Source organism: Crocuta crocuta, unplaced genomic scaffold, assembly GCF_008692635.1.
Source record: "Crocuta crocuta isolate KB4526 unplaced genomic scaffold, BGI_CrCroc_1.0 scaffold424, whole genome shotgun sequence".
In the NCBI taxonomy this organism is placed as follows: domain Eukaryota; kingdom Metazoa; phylum Chordata; class Mammalia; order Carnivora; family Hyaenidae; genus Crocuta; species Crocuta crocuta.
The window spans coordinates 272,256-294,156 of record NW_027530977.1 but is presented as its reverse complement, the minus strand read 5'-3'; the positions used below and the strand labels follow the sequence as shown (position 1 = coordinate 294,156).

Here is a 21,901-nt window from a genome sequence, read left to right as displayed (position 1 = left end):
TAATATTATTTGGAATTTAATGGCCAAAAATGTGCCAAATTAGATGCAAAACAGAAGCTTTTGTATCAAAAAATCTCAGTATTTCAAGAAATGGAAATATGAATCTCCTACCACCACCACTCCCCACCACCCCACACACAAACAGGGACATTATGGAAAAACTGGTGAAAACCAAAAAGGAAGACAAAATCTTCAAAGATAAAGCAATTGCAAACAGGGTAATATCAATAGAAGGAAACCTGAATTTACATCGGAAAGAGATCAGAGGACAATAAAGTATTTTTGAAATGCTAAAAGAAAAAACCAAAACACAAACCCCTGTGAAGCCACAATTCTATATCCAGGGAAATTCCCTTCAGAAATAAAAATGAAATCAAGGTATTTTCAGATAATGAAAACTGAGAGCATCTGTTGCCAATAGATCTGCAGCACAAAAAGTATATAGTCTGGCTTTGTGTATATGCATACATGTCTGTCAGTATACTTTTTTAAATGTTTATTTATTTTTGAGGGGGAGAGAGAGGAAGAGAGAGAGGGAACAAGCAGGGGAGGGGCAGAGAGAGAAGGAGANGAGGTTTGCCTTACATATCTCCTTTTAAAGAGATCAGTTGTATTGTTTCCTTAAAATAATTCAGTGAATACACTCAGTGTGTTTGTGTATGCTACTTAGCTTTAATCTACAAGTAGAGGTGGTTTGTTACCATTTAAAGCAGACTAATCAAAAATCCTGCCTATAAGCACACTTACCAGCTGAAGTATCTCAATCAGGGGCTCTCTCAAAAGGCAACTAAAGTAAGCACTTCAGATATTGCTAATTATATGTGCACCTGAGTGTTAACTAGTATAAGGAATATCAGAAATAATTTTTCACTAGTGAAATGAATGCTATTCTTTATATGTGGTGACTGAAAATATTTTAGGGTCACCACTGCCCTTTCATAAATACAGTATGAGAATCAAGAGACTAGCTGCTTCACCACAGAATATCTAGATGTCTGTTTTACCTATATCCCTTCTTCGTGTAGGGTTCTGCCTTCTGATCTAAAAAACAGTAGCAGATTCTGACATCAGACAGTATACTGTTTAATATATTTCAGAGTGAAAGTGTGATGAAAAGTGCTTGAAAATGTGTCTAAAATAAGGGAGAGTTGAGAGTTCTTCTGACATGTTGAAACAGGTTATATGACTGATCTTCAAGCCAGCTCGTTGGTCAATATTATATGTGTGACAGAATGCACCTGAGATTTGTTTTCTTTATACTGACCGCCTGGTAGTGGGGTCTGGGGGCATACAGCTCTCACCCTCTAATAATTAGCTTCAGTTTGTAATCTCCCACACCACTCCCAAGTCCACCTCCTTCACTTCACCTGCCTAAAAATAAGAGGAATTACAAAATCAACAAGGCTTTGCATATCCTTTATAAAATACTACATGTAGTAATTTTGCTTATATACATTTATTTTTACAGACATTCATAGACGCATTCTAGTTTGGCAGTTACATTAATAAAATTTATGTAAGAACACAACAGAGAACACAGTTTGATATGAAGAAATACTTTTAAGTGCACAATTAAGTAAATGAAGTTGTTCAGGGAATGAATACATAAAGAATTAATTGATTCACAGATTTTATAGCTGCTGAGGATTTTAAAGGGCCAGAGAGATCATTTCTCTGACTTAGGAAAATTTTACCAGCACATTGCAAATGCTTTTCTCTTTCACCAAAGAAAATGCCACCATCTTTTTTCTTTTATTCTTTATTCAATCATTCATTCATTCATTCAATCATTTTTTTAGAACATAAGCAGGGAAGAGACAGACACAGAGAGAGAGAGACAATCCCAAGCACGTTCCATGCTCAGCATAGAGCCCAATGCAGGGCTGTATCTCAGGAACCCGTAGATCATGACCTGAGCTTTCAAACCCAGTTGGGCGCTTAACTGACTAAGCCACCCAGGTGCCCCAGTCACTACCATTCTTTTAAAATAAAGTTCTTTTAAGCATGACTTTTATTGATATGAGTGAAATTATCTTACCTCCAAATGGTATCCAACCCTGATGAAGGCACAAAGCGGGTCAAAAGCTCCCGTACCACAGGTCAGAAGGTGTGTCCGATTATAGTGATGCAAAACCCGAACATAATTTGCACATTCACTCTATCGCAGAAAAAAAATAAAAAGGAGGATACTGGTTAATATTAAAAAATGTTTAGCCCTTTTTGATTTCTGTATTTCCTAAGCCTACAAATCTCATGTTTAAGTCTCCCTCAGTTAGCGGGGGCACGTGGGACAGATGACAGAGGACAAGGAACAGTCCGTGAGGTGACCAATGCACGCTGTAGTTTACCGCGCTGTGTGAATTACACTTACAATGGGATTGTATCACTTTTCAGGTATTGTAGCATATACCCAAAGAATAAAAAAACGCTGCTCAGAAATGTATTCAAACATAAAGATTTGCATGGCAATATGTTCCACTGAGTAATTAAGTTATTCCCAATGCTGTTATTTTTTTAAAGTACATGTAAACAATGGATCAGCACCAAGTCAGAAAACCAGTAATTAGAAAAAGCTTCATTACCCTCAAGGAAACATATGCAAACTTTAAGGCATTACAGAGTTTTTTAAGGTTTGGGAAGATAAGTCATGTCTTAAAACTCATAAATTCACTAAAGCACCTTCATAGACAGCTTTCAAATAAATATCTAGAAAGCTAACCAAGAGAAATACTTATTTTATACCTATTACTATAAGATTGTTGTCCAGGAATCAGGAAACTTTTGTTTTATAACGGACCAGGGAATAAATACATTTAGTTGAATGACCGACTGATCTCTGTTCCAACTACTTCCCTCTGTAGATAGAGCATGAAAGCAGCCAGAGACAATACAAAAATGACTGTGTGCAGCTGGGTTCCAAGGAAACTTTATTTACAAAAATAGATGGCGGGCTGTATTTGGCCAAGAAGCTCTAGTTTGCCTACAGTGGGATTCAACTCTAAATTTTTTGAGGACAGAATATTTATTTTACACATCTTTGTATTCCCTGCTTAATCAAACACAGTACCAAATATATTGTGTACGCTTAACAAATTTTACGACATAAATCACTAGGTGAGTTTTATGATCAATATGCTGAATGAAAAAAAGTTTAAAATTGCTCAAACCAACTTGTCCAAATTAATTCCATCAAACATCTTCTTGGTAAAGTAGGTACTGCTATTTCATTAAAAAATTTAATGTTTATTTATTTTTGAGAGAGAGAGAGAGAGAGATGAAGGACAAAGAGAGATGGAGATACAGAATCTGAAGCAGGTTCCAGGCTCTGAGCTGTCAGCACAGAACTCGAAATGGGGCTAGAATTCATGAACCATGAGTTCATGACCTGAGCCGAAGTTGGACGCTCAAACTTCTGAGCCACCCAGGCGCCCCTGGTACTGCTATTTCATTTAAAATGTTACAAAATACTATTTTAATGCTAAATATTACTTTAGTATCAATACATGCAATAGTCAGGAAATGTAATGTTTTATAAAAACAGTGTATGTGACTTTTAAAGTCTCTCATTTAACAGTATTGAATGAAAAAGCAAACCATCTTACCATAAATGATTCAGATTATGGCATTCCCTTGGTAAGAATGAGGAATGTACTACTATCCTGATTATCCAGAGCTTGTAGATATAATTTCTTCAATTTCCCACTCATACATTTTATTCTGAGAATGATCCATATCATTGGAAAAATCTAATCATTCAGGCATGGGGAAAACATTCTAGTCTCCTATCACTAGAAGCACCTGCTTTTCATGTCATCAAACACTGTCACACCTTGAATGAAGTAATTATACAACATTTTGGCTCTGCTGGGCTTAGACTGACATAGCCTAAGAGTGTGTTCAATTAGTCAGCATCATGCTGCGAACTAAGGCAGCAAGAATGTCTTGACTCACTCCTTGGCTGTGACCCAGTTGCTACAGAGACTCAGGAGTTGGTATAATGTGTGTTAGCCTTTTCCATGTTTTTTTTTCTCACTAAAAGAAGAGAAAAAGAAAAGGGTAAGTTAACTCAAAAGGAGATGTGCATGCCTTCCTCCAAGCACATGTACTATGTTATCAGGTAGCTATTCGCGGCACACGGAAGCCCCATCGTACACGTTTTAGTGTGCTCGGAACTGGGTTGGGGCCACTGTTCCTACACAAGCTCACACACTGCAGGGAAGTTACGGAGAGACACAACACTGACTCTTCCAGTAGAAGAGATCATAGGCACATCATGGAATAGGTAAAGCATGCCTACTGCCTTTGCCTTCCCCTTTCTTTTCATTTTCTCCCCTTTTATTTCTTGGGTAAGTTCTAACGGACTCATCAAAGCAAAATGAAACCTCACAAAGAATGTGGTTAGTTTTCCCTTGAATTAAAAATTGACCTGAAATTATTTTTCCCCAAATATGTAGGAAACAAGCATTAGTATAAGAAAGTCACAAATCTGAGTGGATAAAAATATAATAAAACAAAAACCAAGATCTAGAGGAACTTCAACTCCCTTTATACCTAACCCTTCATTGAAATTAACTTGTAAATAACTATCTCTAAATGTTTATGTATATATGGTTTCATGTACATATATTTTATTTTCTTCCTGACTAAACTGTATATTTGCCTTTTGGGAGCAAATAAAAGGTTAAGGAGTCAGTCCCTTGTGACTGACCAGGGATATAATTGATGATGTGTTTAATTTACAATGAGTAATACTTACTGCGTCTTTCCCTTTCATTATGCATTCTTCTATTTTTAGTGCTGTGCTAGGCCAGTGTATCTGAAATAAAAGACAATGTACTATTATGCAAATGCATACAAAAATAAACCACACTGAAAAACCATTTCATTTTTTCTGGATTTCCAATATATATTCATTTTGTTCTATCTCCTCAAAAGATAAATTAAGATTTTATCTTCTTTACATCATTATTTGTATAATGAAGGCACGTCCATTTGAGCTGCTATTACAGGCTAAAACTTAAGTTTTTTAAAACAAGTCTTTCCGAAGGCTCCTTCAAGTCTCAGCCCTTTAGAAGCCGCCCACACTTTGAGCAGCGCTGCTCTGTACTTAACCTGCCCTGAATTCTCCAATCCAGTCTCTCCTCTGAACCTGACTGGCTGTTCCTCCTGGTCAGGCACCACCCTGAGTTCCCTTTGCATTTTTACCACTTAGCCCAGAGCTTGGTGAATGCGCACTTGGTAATGTTTGCTAAGTGACGGGATGAAAGGATGCATGACTCCTATGTCCTGGATGGACACCCCGACTGCCTCCAAATCTCTAGCACATCAGACATGGCACATCTTTGTACCTGTCCCTCTGAGATCTGTTAAAGAGTATCATTGGTATGTATAACCAATAGAGCAGGATTGGTATATACGAGCCAGAACTGGAATTGCTGGGTCTTTGGCAAACATGTATTTAATCTTTTAACATAGTGCCGCACTGTTCTCTGGAAGGGCAATGTGTTCATATTCCACCAGCAAAATCCTCATATCTTCACTGCATTCCCAGCTTTCTGATTTTTGTACTAAACACCTCAGATTCAATATTTAATTTAATCCTTACCACAACTTTATCAAAGATATAGTATTATTTCAGGAGCTCCTTAAAAAAAGTCTTTTAATGTTTATTTACCTTTTGTGGGGGGGACATAGTATGAGTTGAGGAGCGGCAAAATGAGGAGACACAGAATCCAAGGCAGGCTCCAGACTCTGAGCTGTCAGCACAGAGGCCTGATGAGGGGCTCAAACTCACGGACTGTGAGATCACAACCTGAGCCACGCAGGTGCCCCAGGGAGTTCTTTTTAAAAACAAAGTGTATTTCTCTGTCCAGCTCCACAACACATTAGATCTATGGTCTGGAACTCAAATGTGATCCCTCTGAATAAGTGTAGCAAGTGGTAAGTTCCCAAATGTCTTCTGTGCCTCAAGACCTTAAGCGCCCCAATTAACAGTTCATCCCCACATCTGCTGGATCCATCACCCACTCCTTCCAGACTGAAAAAGCTCAACTAGTGTGAGCTAATGTGTCATCTCCTGGTTTCTGCCGGTCAGGTGATAGTAGATTCTGTTTTGGGAGATGCTGGCTCTCATGAGAACACCCTGTAATTTTTTCTTGATTGGCTTCAAAGGTTTTCTCCTTAGATCCACATGTACTGGGGTACAGAATTGCTAAGAAGTTCTTTTTTTTTCTACTTCCATGGCACTTTGAGCCAGGCTACATCAGTATTTCTTTGGTTCTCTTCTTTTTTAGGCAATCAGTTTCTGTTCTCAAGTTAATATTCTGGTGAAGGAGTAGAAACATTCCAGTAGAGTAGCCTGGGCCTCTCAAGATATTAATATTTCTACAAATAACCTGTTCCTCCTCAGGGTGCACAAGAGTCCCCAGAGAAAGGCTTCAGGGATATCTTCCTACAACTCACGGTCAATGTTTACTGTCATTAGAGTATAATTTAGGCCTGTGCCAGTCAGCCAGACTGTTCCTATCTACGGCAATTTGTCCCCTTCTCTCCCTGATTTCTCCCCTCCCTCCAATTACCACCATCCTATGCTGTGCTCTGCTAGCCTAAGAAACTACCCTGCTTGGGGAGTCTGGGTGGCTCAGTTGGTTGGGCATCCAACTTCGGCTCAGGTCATGATCTCACAGCTCATGGGTTTGAGTCCCGTTCAGGCTCTATGCTGACAGCCAGCTCAGAGCCTGGAGCCTGCTTCGGATTCTGTATCTCCCTCTCTCTCACTGGCCCTCCCTTGCTCACGCTGTATCTCTCTCTCTCAGAAATTAAAAAAAATAATTTAAAAAAATTTTAAAAAAGAAACCACTCTGGTATTCAAACTAAATATTAGATGTTGTTGATTGGAGGTATTTTTTTAATTTAGTGAGTACACTGTTTAATTATTTTTTAACTAGTGGCCAACATTTACAAATGAGAACTTTCACATAAAAATCAAGATTTCAAGTTTCTTTAAATGGGCCAGGCACTCTCTGATTTACATCAGACTTTTCTTTTTACCTAATTGACCCCTGAAGTCATTTTAGTCTTTGAAAACTGATATATTATAATATATATTCTATTCTATTCTATTCATATCTGAATCCCAAATATGGTCAAGATTTAATTTTTTTTAAAGCTGTGTCCCATCAAAGTGACAGGTGAGGCACGTATTTGCTTGAAGTAGAAGAGGCTTATCACACATTATGTAGCAAAATCCAGACCCTGATACATGAATAATATTGGGAATTTATAAAAGTAGTGACAATGGCATTTTATCACGATGATTTTTATACGCTACATGTACTATCATAGAAGCAAGAACCCTATGGTTTGAATTACAGGTATAACATCTTACTTTGATATTCTTATTAGTGTAACAGATCCCCAACCAAGTTTCTTACTAACAGTACTCAACATCAGGCGTTCTGCTTTCATAATGTGGCATATAAACTTAAAACAAATCACATATTTTCATTTAATTTGCAACACAGAAAAAAGACAAAGGAAAAAGGCAGGAATGTAAAAGAAAACCAACTAAAAAGGCAAAGGCACAACACATGAAATCCTAGAATCTATGTTTGACGGAAGCGGTGGATCCATCAGTGAATCTAACATGAATCAGGAAAGACATCACATAAATACATCAATGTCAGGTTCAGATGCGCCCTTGCATCAGCTTCAACAGAGTAACTAATATCATTATAGGGTAAACATCCTAAGTGAAGCTGAAGATTTGAAAACTTTACTGATCCATTATTTTGGAAACCATTTTTGCACCTGGGGTGAGATTTCTTTTAGATGATTTCTAAGACTCATTTTCACTTGAGATTCAATTTGGTTTTGGAATTACGACTTCACTGTGGAGGGGTAAACTATTCAAAAATATACATTAGAACATGTGCATACGTATACATATATATATGGAATGCATAAACAGTATTCATCATATATACTACATATGTAACTAAGTGTAAATAGAAATTTATTTTAGGATCATCTGTCATTGGAAAGATTTTCATGACTAATTCAGTTATCAGCATCAATAAATCATAAATACTTTTATAATGTTTTATATTATTAACACACTTAGGAGATGCAGGGTTATTCTTCTTAAAACATCCTTCTTATCCATTTTTCAGTATGTAAAATGATGACTTCTTTACACTGTATTTTCACAATTTCAAATATGAGATAACTTAACCAATTCTTTAAATATACGAAGTTCAGATTTTCAAAGTTGAAATAGTATCCAAACTAGTAAAACAATCTAAACCCATTATATCCTGTATTCCCCTAAATGACTGCTTCATAATAATAATTTATTTATTTATTTATTTATTACTTTTTAAAATGTTTTATTTCTTTTTGAGAGCAGGGAGAGAGAGTGTGAGCAGGGGAAGGTCAGAGAGAGACACACACAAAGACTCTGAAGCAGGCTCCAGGCTCTGATCTGTCAGCGCAGAGCTAGACACAGGGTTCAAACACATGAACCGTGAGATCATGACCTGTGCTGGTCAGACGCTTAACCAAATGAGCCACCTAGGCGCCCCCATAATGATTATTTATTTCTAGGACTATTTCAATACACTGTTTAGGAAGCAATTTTCTACAGAATTTCTACACATCTTTTGACATCTTTTATTCCAGATTATCTGTTCAAACAGGCTTAAAGATAGAGATAAAATCTCCCTCCAGGTCAAATGAAAGACTAGTTTCCTGACCAGGATAATAAAAGTAATGTCTCCCTCTAGACAAAGGTTGAATACGTTTGCTAACAGACCCCTTATGAGAGTTCATATTTCCTAAGCTTGAGGTTCATCAGGCATAACACATCCTCCCTGTGTGTGCGGCATTTACCCGGGATGCTATGCACCACCCCCTCTGGGACTTAACGAGGACAAAGAAATTACTGGAAATAGCTCTCATATTAAACTGTAAGTTATAGGGAACAAGGTACTGTCTTATTTCTGTATTCTTACCAATGTATAATCCCAACCAGGCACAATGCCTTCAAGGCAGTCACTGCTTATTCAATGTCTACTGATTGACTTGTACCAATCAATATACCTTTATCACATTCTTTGTAAAAATCCATTCACTAAGGAATTAGTTTACAGTAAAATTTGAGAGATAAGCATGACTAGCATAAAATTGCTGTAACCAGCGGCAAAGGAATGAGACAATTTTCAGTTTAATCAGGAAAGAAATTTTGTAGGATGTTAACAAAAATCTAGACTTTGAAAGACTGCTAGTGATTTCTGAAGGAAATCACTCTGAGAGGATGGAATGGAGAGATGCAGAAGGTTAAACTATGAACACTTACTATGATAAAGTGAAATACAGAGAACTCTCCAAAGGAATGATGTAATTATAGAGTTACTCGAGTTTTGTTGTTCTTTTGGGTTGTTGTTTTACCAAAATGTAATAGGCTTAGGATGGCAGTTGAACGTTCATTCGTGTGACTAAAGATGACAGAGCAAGACCCACTGAAAATGGAGTTATTTTCAAGCCATCATGTACAAATAACCTGTCAGGATAGGAAGGGAAATGACAATCTTCATTTACTGTAGAAGTCAGGATGTCCCTTGGCTCTGCTCCAGAGTTTAGCATCAACAGAAACCCACACAAATAATCTGTTCTGCACAAAACATATTTTAAAGGCAATTAAACGACTGGGTGTAATGCTATCTCCAACTTTTCTGCTCCAAAAAGGTATAAAAAGCCAAAGGTTAAGTATGTATCATTTCATCACAATACTCCTAAATACAATTTAATTGTTACAACACACATTAATGGGCTATTTACTATTCTTGTATATCTCAAAGGAGAAAAAAATAAAGTAAAAATTAAATTACAAAGCAACTTTTTCTGGACTCCCTATTGAGTCTCATAATTATACTACAATTAAGGATTTAATAGCTTACTGTTACAAGATGTTATGACACTCAGAGATTTAGGGAAGCAAAAACAAATGCACAAAGAATAATTTAGCTGTCTAAAAAAAGATGTGCTTTTTTATTTAAATACATACATACATACATACATACATAAAGTTATCCTGTAAATCTCTTTTCATGGAATATATTTAAATGGCTAAGCCACTATTTATAATTTCATCTAATATATTCTCTTTCTAAGTTCTATTATTCTAAAAAAAATTGTTTATATTTTTGTTTGCCGTTCTACATTTTACATCTATGCACAGTACCAGTGTCCATCAATGTATATTTTAACTATTGTCCTATAAATAGCATGAAAAGTAAGAAAATACATTTGGAATGTAACACATTACAAAAGTACTAATGGTTTATAAATGATAGTCTTTAACCTGACATATTATCATTCTTAGTGTTTATGCTTTTATACTTGATTATAATGACTGTCATTATTCAAGTAGTTTATATGCCAGAATTATAATCTTTTGAACTATAAACAAGATTTGTATTTGAAATGTTTATACTCCTAAGTATTTGAACTAGAACAATATTATTACTACAGGGACATTATTGGCCTGCTTCATGCCCTTTTTAATGGATAAAATTTACTCAAATGTTATCATTAAGGTGAAATATCATCTGCCATGTATATGCAAATTATATTTTAATGTCTTTTTCCACTCAGTAAAAAATTAAATTCTAAAATACAAGAATTTTTACTTCTGATGCAATAAAGTTGAATAAATGGGAAAAGTATAAATACTTTCAAAAATAAACGTGTCTAAAAGAGCTCTAGGTACAGATATCCAAATTAACTAGAGCAATGTCAGCTTAGAATAATAGTGGTGAGAATAATTTTAGGAAAAAAACCTGAAATTTAGAAACTTAGAGAAAAACTACCGAATGTTTGTTAAATGTAAATACTAATATGGGAGTCTGAAGTCCCATAAAATGTAGCTTAAATAAATGTGTCTACTTTTGATTTTCTTGGGAAATGAAAAAAAGAGAAAAGAAAATTTTGTACCTCACACTAGTAATGCTATCTTCCAGAGTAAATTTTTTCTTTGTTTTTCAAGAAATGTTAGTCATCCTCCAATGAGTACAGATTGCACACGGGGCTGGGAAGACTGAGCACAGCCAAGCCAATCTCTTATCGTGGCTGAATAGTGGAGGCATGGCTCTCAATCTCTGCTACAAGTAAACAGATGGAATACAGTTCTTTCTTACTAATCAGTGGTTTTTCTCCAGTCCTGTCACCAACAAACTATTCTTCTAGTTCTTCACCATCACGAAGGTAAAATGCAGTCATGCTAAGGAACTAAGAACTAAGGAAAAACAAACACCACATAACAAAAGGCAGGGCTCATGGTAAATGGAAGACCAGATTGGTAGACACGAAGTTCACACCGAGGCAGTAATCTGCTTCTCAGTGGTGTGCAGAAGTGGAAAGAATATAGTCTTCTCAGACACACTGGGTTTAAATTAAAGTCTAACTACGACTTACTGGCTTCATGGCTCCATTTTCCTCTTTCTTCCATTCATCCTGCATACTAATGTAAAGTGAGTACACAAACTACAATTGTAGTTATGTTATGCAATTTTTAGAGAATCTCTCACTGGTTCCTGCATTGCGTTTATTAGTTTTTAACAGCACAGTGGTCAATATTCTCCATGATCTGATCTCAACCACATTTCAATCTTTCACTCTCACTCTGTACCCTGTTCCCACCCACATCCCCCTCACTTCACCTATATACGTTATTTTAAACCACTCTAAAATTTGTTCTTTCCTTTACTCACTCTGTTCCCACTACTATTCTGTACAAATTGAAATTCCAAGTACTTTTAAAAGTCCAATTTAAATTATATCCATTTCAGGAATCCCCACCTCCCAGATTCCATATACTTTCTTAGCATTTTATTTAGACACTTTTACAGTTTTATTTAAATTGTGCTATATATGACAAATGTATGTATCTTCTCGATTATACTACAAATATTTTATGGTAGGGATTGTTCATTTCTTCATTCTTGATATCTCCATTATGTTTCTAGAATGTAGTTAAGGGGTGCCTGGGTGGCTCAATTGCTTGGGTGTTCGACTCTTGATTTCAGTGCAGGTTATAATCTCATGGTTCTTGGGATCAAGCCCTTTGTTAGTCTCTGCACTGACAGCATGGAGCCTCCTTGCGATTTTCTCTCCCTTTCTCTCTGTCCTTCCCCAACTTGTGTTTCCTCACTCTTTGAACATAAATACATAATTTTTTTAAAAAAAGAATGTAGTTGAACAGCCCTAAAAATATGTAGGACTCTTTAACCTTACTTAGAAATGCCAGAACCCAAGAACTGCAAGATCAGAACCTGAGCTGAAGTCAGATGCCACGACTTAAACAACTTAACCAACTGAGCCACGCAGGCATCACTAAAAATATTTGCAATAATTCTTCGATGCTATATGAAAACATTTACCTTGTATAACATCAAGAGTGATTTTTATTTGATTATTACTAGTTTTAGTTTACTGATGAATTTTATCATCACTCAATATTTTGAAATGATATACATTATTAAAATGTTTTAAAATCACATGAAAAGTGTTTTTTTAATCCTATTTTAAAGGACTGAATTACTAAGTAACTGTGTAAATAGTGGGGTGGTTCTTAAGTGTTAAGAAAATACCAGCATATTTGTAGCTATTTCTTTATTTTTTCCTTTTCTTGAGCATATTTTTGATAGCTCTAACATATTCATAGTTTGTTTTACAAATTGTTTAACTCTAAAAAACTTAACTCATTAATTTTGCATGCATCTATTAAATCTTCTTAGTGTCAAGTCCAATTAAACTATACCAGTGATTAAAGTTCAAAAAACTATGCATTATGGAAAAATAAAATTTAATTCTGCTGAATGTAAAACTGCTCACCTGAGAATTTAATAATAACACAATAAACTGGATTACCCTCTGCTGGCCACATCTCGACTTTGCAAGAAGTACAGATGGAGAGTAGAAGATGTGAGAAGAAACATACAAATTCCTTTTCAAATGATCTAGATTAGAAGTGCTTCCTAAACACAAAACTATAATTTTAAAATTAAGTAGTAAGTCAGAGAAAATTTAGTCAGGAACACTTTAACAGATGAAAAACAAAAGCCGATGTAAACATGAATAGCCCTGAGCTCCCATGGGTAGAGCCCTGCCCCAATGTACAGACTGTGGGGTTTTATTATCAGTGCTTTGTCTAAGTGACGTACAGATCCAGGTTGCAGCTACAGGAAGACACATGGAAAGCATTTACCAGGAGGTTTTGTCCTTCCTCTTCCACATTTTCTACTAATGTCCTCATATTGTCACAACATAATCAGAAAATCTCAAGATGCTTTAATTTTTCACTCATGCAACGGTTTCCTCTAATTTATTCAGAACTTTTTACACCAAAGGATTTTAGAGAAAGATAAAAAGGAAAAAATGTTTTTTGTATTTCTCAGGAAGCTGCTGATGAAATCAGTTTCAGCTGAGACATCTCACATTATGTAGATTGTAAAGATCTTTGAAAAGAGCAATGTGCAGAAGCCACCCTTTACTAGCAGGTGTGAGGTTCCCCTCAAATAAAATGAAACATGAGATAAAGCAAATGGAATTATAAAAAAAATAGAAATTTTCACAGGGAAGAGTATGGTTTAATACCAGGATTGACTTTTCTAAGTTCATGAACGTAATACAGGTACAACAGAGTGGAATTTCACTGCAAAATACTATTATTACAAAGTCTGGGAAATGCTATAAATGAAAGAAATTATAAAGCAAAACCAGTATCTAAGACTACTATAATATAGCAAGTCTATTAAATAGAAAGTTCTTATCTATTTTAAAACTATATAGGAAAAATCAGTCTTATGTACATATATGCCCATATGAGTTCTGATTATATAAAAAACAATTATTTATTTGGCATCACATATAGGACCAGTATTTCCTAGGGCTTACAGGGGCACATAATCCTTCAGTATTTTACAATCCTGGGCCCACATACAATCACCTGGGAGAGCTTTAAAATCCTCACTTTAGCCAAGGGGAAGATGCACCATGGCATAGATATTATTTACAAAGTCCTCAAGCATTATTAACGTGCGGCCAAAGTAAAAACTACTGCCACACTGTAAAACAGGATCTTTCCTTGTTTGCCAGTGGGGAGGTGGGGAGGTGGTGGGTGGGGTGGGGATAGGGATGGAGGCAGAAGGCAGACAAAATTAACCTTAAAGAAATTAGAGAATAATTAGTTTTTTTATGTGGTTCTGGCAATAAGTACAATGGGATTTGCAAGGAGGCATACAGCGAAAAAATCATATTTACTGGGTGATGTCAGGATTAACAAGAGACACACTTTTCATTCTTTTATTGTCTACGTTTTTTGAGTGCCTATAACTTCAAGCAGGAAATTAATATAATACCTGCTCTAAAGCAGTTATTTTGTAAAGGAGACTGGCAAGTAAGCAGTCACTTTTAATATAATATTAGAATCGAAATCAGACCAAGGATTAAGAAAGGGCTGGAAGAACCTCTTCAAATCTAGTTTAGAAAAGAAAGGAAACAGTTTTTTAAAACATGGGTATGTTTGAAGGTTAGTCCAGGGAAGGAGAGTGTGTAAGGATAAGGAGTTCTTAAAGGACAAATAGAGGTGCTCAACATCACTAATCATCATCAAACCACAATGAGACATCACCTCACAACTATTAAACTGGCTATTAAAAAAAAACAAAAAATAAGGGTTGATGAAGATATGGAGTAAAGGAAACTCTAGTGCAATGTTGGTGGAATTATCAACTGGTATAGCTGCTATGGAAAACAGCATGGAAAATCCTCAAAAAATTAAAACTAGAATGACCACAGAATTCAGCAATTCCACTTTTAGGTATATATCCAAAGGAAATCAAAAGAGAATCTCAATGAGAGATCTGCATTCCCATGTGGCCTTATTCACAATAGCCAAGAAATGAAACCAAGTGAAGTGTCTGTCAATGGAACAAATGGATAAAGAAAATGTGGTGTAGGGGCACCCAGGTGGCTCAGTCAGTTAAGTGTCCGACTTCGGCTCAGGTCATGATCTCACAGTTCGTGAGTTCGAGCCCCATGTCAGGCTCTGTGCTGACAACCAGCTCAGAGCCTGGAGTCTGTTTCTGATTCTGTGTCTCCTCTCTGACTTTCCCCTGTTCACGCTGTCTCTGTCTCTGTCTGTCATAGAAATAAATAAAATATTAAAAAAAAGAAAATGTGGTGTATATACACACAATGGAATATTATTCAGCCATGAGATAAAAGGAGATCCTATCATTTACAACAACATGGACGGACTATAAGAGTCTTACGCTAAGTGAAATAAGTCAAAGACAAATCACTGTGTGGTTTCACTTAGTTGTAGCATCTAAAAATTCAAACTCATATTAACAGAGAGTAGGGCAGTGGATGCCAGAAACAGGGAAGGGGGGACAGGGATGGTCATGGGAAGATGTTAATCAAATTTCCATTTATAAGATGAATATAAGATGAGTAAGTTCTGAGGAACTAATGTACAGCACGATGATGAATACTGTATTATATACTTAAAAGTTGTTAATAGAGGGAATCATAAATGTTCTCACTACAAAACAGAAATGGTAACCATGTGACATGACGGAGGTATTACCTAACGCTATGGTGGTAATCATTTTGTGCTATATATTTTTTTTATCAAATTAACATGTTATTTAAACTTACACAATGTTATGTATTATATCTCAATAAAATTGGAAAAAGTGAAAATAGAAATGATGAGTTAGCAGTGGGATGGTGTGGACAAGTGGAGATAAGACTAAAAAGGTAAATAAGAGTAGATCATAAGGATCTCTATCTACTGAACTAAAAACTTTATTTTTACTTAAAAATTTTAATATTTTATCAGATAGAAATTATGGACCAAGAGCCGTTAACTATGGCCTGAAATGCATAGGTTTCAATGACCAAAAAAACCCAAAACAAAACACATCATTATCTATTTGCATAATCTCCAGTGGAAATTTAGCATTTCTATCATATAAATGCAGAAAATAAATCACAGTAGCATTAATATGTGGCTTAATAACCAAGAGAAATATGAGATACTTTAATATTACTTTAGAATTGTTATAGGTAGCTCACAATATTAATATTCATCATTAGTTTGGAATTACAGTACTGAAAAGACCAACTGCTAGATGGTATTATTATTATTGTTTTAAAGTTAATATTTATTTTTATTTGTTATTTTTCAGAGAGAGAGAGAGAATGAGGGCATGAGAGGGGAAGAAGGGCAGAGGGAGAAAGAGAATCCTAAGCTGGCTCCAAGTTCAGTGTAGAGCCCAATGTGGGGTTTGAACTCATGACCCTGGGATCATGACCTGAGCTGAAATCGAGAGGTGGATGCTCATCCAAGTGAGGCATGCAGGCTCCCCCCTAGGTCTTATTAGTTAATATATAATTGAGAAGCTACATGTTTTCATACTTCAAATTGTTATTCTTGTAGTGTGATAGCTATATTTCAATATATTCATGATTTGATGACTTTTTCAATATTTTATTTCATAATCTTACATAATGAGTTAATGCATTTAAGGGTCCACAGACTTCACCAGACTGCCAAATGGATCGATGACACAAAAAAGGTTGAGAACCCCTAGACACAACTATTATTTGTTCCTGATGTTACAGAAAGAGAGGAAATGATGTTGTAGAAAAGACAGAAAATAACCAATCCTTAAGAAAAGTCAACAGGGTGTGTGTGCTACAGAGTGTAAAAAGAAGGAAGGGCACTTCATAAAGGAGAAAGAGCACCCCCACTGTAACAGGGAGGGAGGCAGAAAAGTCACACGGAAGTACCAGACTTGGTGATGGGGCAGAGAAGATCCCCTTGTTTGATGGTTAGTTAAAAATGAAAGTTCGTAATCTTCCCTGAAGGGATCATCAGGAGTAGCCACTGGAACATATCCTTGCATAGTGGTGCAGGCCCCATGGGAAGGGCTGACACCCCCATCCCCCACCCCTAAGAGATCAACAATCAATACCAGGACTCATAGCTCCATAAAATGCTCTGTGCAGCTCCCAATCTGACTCCACCCTTCCAAACCTTTCAAACACTTCCATTAAATCATCTCAAATGCCTGGTCTGTCTTTAGCAAAATCCACTGTAACTTCCACCTCTTTTTCCAGTGTTCCTTTACCTCCTTGCTTTAATCACATCTAGCATGTCCTTTGAAACTATTGTTTCTCAACCAGCCACTTTTTTTGGTAGGGGCTTTTTTACTCTAAACCCACATGTTAAGAAAGATGTTTTAATTAGCCTTTCTTGCCTGTTAACTAATTAATTTTCACTCTCTCTAAATTCATCTACGCAACAAAAATTTAAAACTAAAGAGTAAGGGCATTCGGGTGGCTCAGTCAGTTAAGCGTCTGACTCTTGACTTTGTCACAGGTCATGATCTCACAGATCCTGAGTTAGGGCACCTCACTGGGCTCTGTGCTAACAATGTGGACCTTTTTGGGATTCCCTCTCTCTCTGCTCCTCCCCTTCTCTCTCTCTCTCTTTCCTCAAAATAATGAAATGAACTTTAAAAAATAAATAAAACAAAATAATAAGTGTAAATCTCTTATTACTTTGAAGCTCATGTGATCAAAACAATACCACTTGCTATCTCTTTGTAGTAATCCACCATCATCCTTTGTCACATCCTCCTCATTAACTGAAAGGTTTTTTTTCACCTAGATTACTGTTTTCCTCTTCATAAAGATGAATCATCAGCTATCACCCACTCCAACCGGCGCCCTAATCTCTGATCATTCAATGATCTAGTCCTTGAAATCAACTCAGTCACACAGTCCGATATTACTTTTCTAGCCCCCCACAGTCCAATATGGAAGCCATTAGCCACAACTGGCTATTGAGCCTTGAAATACAGGTACAAGTTAGGTGGCTTCTCAAGTATCACTTCTCTGAAAAATCTTCTCCTGATCACCCTTTCTAATACAGCAACCCCTTTACTCTTGTCTTCCTAACTCACTTCATTTTTCTTGATAAGCAGCACTTAGCACTATCTGCTACTACAGTATGATATTTTTTGGTCTGTATTCTCTTTTTTCTTTTTTTCATTATTTATTTTTGAGAGAGAGAGAAAGACAAAGTGCAAATGGGGAAGGGACAGACAGACAGGGAGATACAGAATCCAAAGCAGGCTCCAGGCTCTGCACCGAGTCCAATGTGGGGCTCAAACTCATGAACAGTGAGATCATGACCTAAGCCAAAGGCAGATGTCCAACCAACTGAGCCACCCAGGCATCCCATTCTGTATTTTCTTTAATATAATCTTTTAGAATATATATGTCCTGCTTATGAAATAAAAATTGCGTTATGAAAATTACAATAAAAAAGCAAAGTAAAAAATAAATAAAAATGTATTGTAATTGCAATGACAGTGAGGTATTAGGTGGGGATAAACAAATGAACCAAGGGAAGACTAATGAAAAATATGTTGATGAAAGAGACCGATGGAAGGTTTGGAGGGTGCGTGGATCACTAGGAACTCAGACACTGCTGGAGGGAAGGGGACTTTGTAAAACTACTTTCCACTTTGGAAAAGTATGAGGCACTGTCTTGTACAGGTGAACATCAACAGCAATGAATCTGTAAGCAGCCAATCCCCTCCAGGATATAGGTTCTGGGGGTATTCCTGAGGAATGTGTATTAGGAGGTGTTTACTACAGTGATCACAGAAACATCAATGAAGCAAAAATACTGGTTACCACCTAATTATTCTTTGACAGGTAATGGGTAAATCGTGCTATATTCGTATGATGAAATACATTACATACAAGTCAAAGTGAATAACAAGAGCTTATACCATAGCTTCTAATGTGTGCCAAGCATAGCGCTTGGTCTTTTACTTCCCTTAACTCATTTTCATCCTCAGAGAAGACTAACACTTTTCCTTTTATAAGTGAGGAAACAGAAGCATAACAGGGTAAAGGAACTTGCAGAATGTTATAAATGCAGAGCCAGGATGTGAACCTAGAAATCTAATTTGTGTTCCTAATTCACTATTCTATTTCTACAACAAATGGTACTCTATCTACAAGAAAGATGACTGAATGTAAGAAATAATATTGAATAAAACAAAAAAAATCCCAGAAAAATATTATTATGATAAAATGTTTTAAAATGAAAACAGATAGCCATAAAATACAGGGTAGTAATTGCTTCTAAGTAGCAGAGCTATGAGGAGGGAAAGACAGAGGAAGGTAAAGGTAGCATCTACAAATGGGACTGGAGATACTCTCATTCTTGAGTTGGGCGGTGGGTTCACAGGTGTTAATTTCATTATCATGCTAACATGTTTATATTATTTATATTAAGCATGAAATGTTGCATTTTAAAACGTATTAAAAGCTGAGAAATAAATACTGAGTGGTAAAATACAGAAAATGGGCTTTGGCTCCCCTCAAAGTGCTTGATCTCATGAGAAGAAGGAGGAATTTGGTATCACATAGATACATAATTAAGGGTATTTTTTTTTTTCTATGCTGGAGTCTGGACCCTGCTTATAGAATGATGGGCTAGACTCTGGTTTGACCTCAGCAGCTTTGCCTGTAAAGGGGTATCTTGTAATGTCTGGCGACTTTTAGATTGTCATGACTGGGGGGAGAGTTCTGATGGCATCTATTGGAGGGAGGCCAGGGACAGTTAAATAGTCTACAATCCACAGGACACCCTCTTCCACAACGGAGACTTATTTATAATGCCAATAGTACCAAAGCTGAGCAACAGAGATATATATAAAGGAAAGTAGAAGAGGTTAAATATATAGTAACAGGTAAATAATTGAGGGAGCAAGGTCCAGAAAAGATGAGAGGAAAGCTTGGCCCAGAGGCTGACATACTGTATCTCCAGACCCTGGAAAGCATTGAGGCACCTTCAATGTCAAGTCGACTTCATTAAACAGAGGGTGCATGAAGTAGACCTAGCTCTAATTCTGCTGTTATTGAAAACAAACACCAAAGTCCTAACTGAAGTTTCACTTCTGTGAAACAGGCAGGAAAGGTACAATAGAACAAATGCAGCTGGAGTGAAGTTACCGCAGAGCTAATGAAGCTTAAGCCTCAGGACTCCTTGCTGGTACATGACCCTTTTGTGACCCAGAGAAGGACCTTAGCTACTTTGATATTTATGTTTGAATAAGTATATTTCCTGAAGAGGGCTGCTAAACTATATACACTTTAGGCCCCACAAAATGAGGATTTACCCTTGAACTCAGGAAAGTTATTGAATTTAATAATTTGTGTAGCTACTTTCCTTGACATCCTTGTGAGATGGCACCCTGAAGCTTCAATGGCCACACACTAGTCAATTTGGTTCCCTAAGATGCAGTTCATAAAATCCTACCACCCTCCTCGTCCCTTACATAGTCTTCACAGGTCATTTCCTCTATAAAGCCAGTCTTTCCAGCCTAAGGGTACAATTAGGCCAAAACAATAAAGGAGAATAAGTAGATGATTCAATTTCCTCTGCTCTAAAAGGGGGATCACATTAATGTGGGAAGCTGATACCTCATGGTCTTAGTTCTAAGTAGGAAACAAAAGTTGAGGAAAATCATTAGGAGGTTCTATGTACACAGCAATCATTTAGAAAGCCTGCTTAAATATGGATTCCAGGACCATCTCCATGAGGGTTATATGATCCTGACCCAAGGATAACAATTTAAGAACCAGTTCCATAATGCAAGGATTCTGAATCTTCCGGGGTTCAGATCCCTTGAACGATCTTTCCATATTCACATACTTAAAATATTAATATAGGGGTTGTATTAGTTTATTATGGCTGTGGTATAACAAAAATACCATGGACGGGGTGGTTTTAACAACATATATATATATATACTTATCATAGCTTTAGAGGCTGGAAGTCTAAGATCAAAGTGTTAGGAAGACTAGTTCCACTGTTAGGAAGACTAGTTCCACTGTCCTTGGTCTGTAGATGGCTACCTTCAGGCTGTGACTCACATGGTATTTCCTTTCTAGGCATGCATCTCTGATGTCTGTGTGACCAAATTTCCTCTTTTCATAAGGATACCAATCACATTAAATCAGGGTCCACCCTAAAGGCCTCATTTTAACTTAATCACACCTTTAAAGGTCTTATTTCCAAATATAGTCATATTTGAGGTCCTGGGGTTAAGGCTTAAATGTATGAATTTTAGGGGACATCCAGTCCATAATAGATTATTCTATGGATTCCATACTTAGGCTCCCTAGCTTAGACATTCCTTCACAGGAAATCAGAGCACGTAGATGATCTATCTAACTGAGAGACAAAGAAGAGGGCCATATGGTGAACACCACAGTTAGTGGGGGAAAGACATCCAGGCAGAGAGGAAAACCATTAATTTGACTAGAAAGGGGAGGTAATGATGGTCTTAAAAAGGTGTGTGTGTAGTAGCAATTTCTTACTTGACACATCCCCAAAAACAAAAGAATCAAGAGCAAAAATAAACTGTTGGGACCTTATCAAGATTAAAAGCTTCTGCACAGCAAAGGAAACAATCCACAAAACTAATAGGCACCCACAGGAATGGGAAAAGATAGTTGCAAATGACATATCAGATAAAGGGTTAATATCCAAAATCTATAAGGAACTCAACAAATTCCATACCTGAAAAATAAACAACCCAGCGAAGAAATGGGCAGAAGATATGAACAGACACTTCTCCAAAGAGGACATCCAGATGGCCAACAGACCCATGAAATGATGCTCAGCATCCCTCCTCATCAGGGAAATACAAATCAAAACGACACTGAGATACCACCTCACGCCAGTCAGAGTGGCTAAAATGAGCAAATCAGAGAACTCTAGATGCTGGCAAGGATGTGGAGAAAT

At 36.6% G+C, this 21,901-nt stretch overlaps 1 protein-coding gene across 2 annotated transcripts in view; it reads right to left on the bottom strand.

Annotated features, from left to right (window-relative positions):
* The window catches only part of SEMA3E (semaphorin 3E), a 241,258-nt gene that overhangs the window by 82,662 nt on the left and 136,695 nt on the right, over positions 1-21,901 (bottom strand). For both annotated transcript variants that reach the window (XM_077770161.1, XM_077770162.1), the window contains 2 exons: positions 4,757-4,816; positions 2,039-2,158 (listed from right to left, as the gene is read on the bottom strand). In XM_077770161.1, the coding sequence (XP_077626287.1) occupies positions 2,039-2,158; positions 4,757-4,816 (180 nt within the window). The remainder of the gene's footprint in view (positions 1-2,038; positions 2,159-4,756; positions 4,817-21,901) is intronic.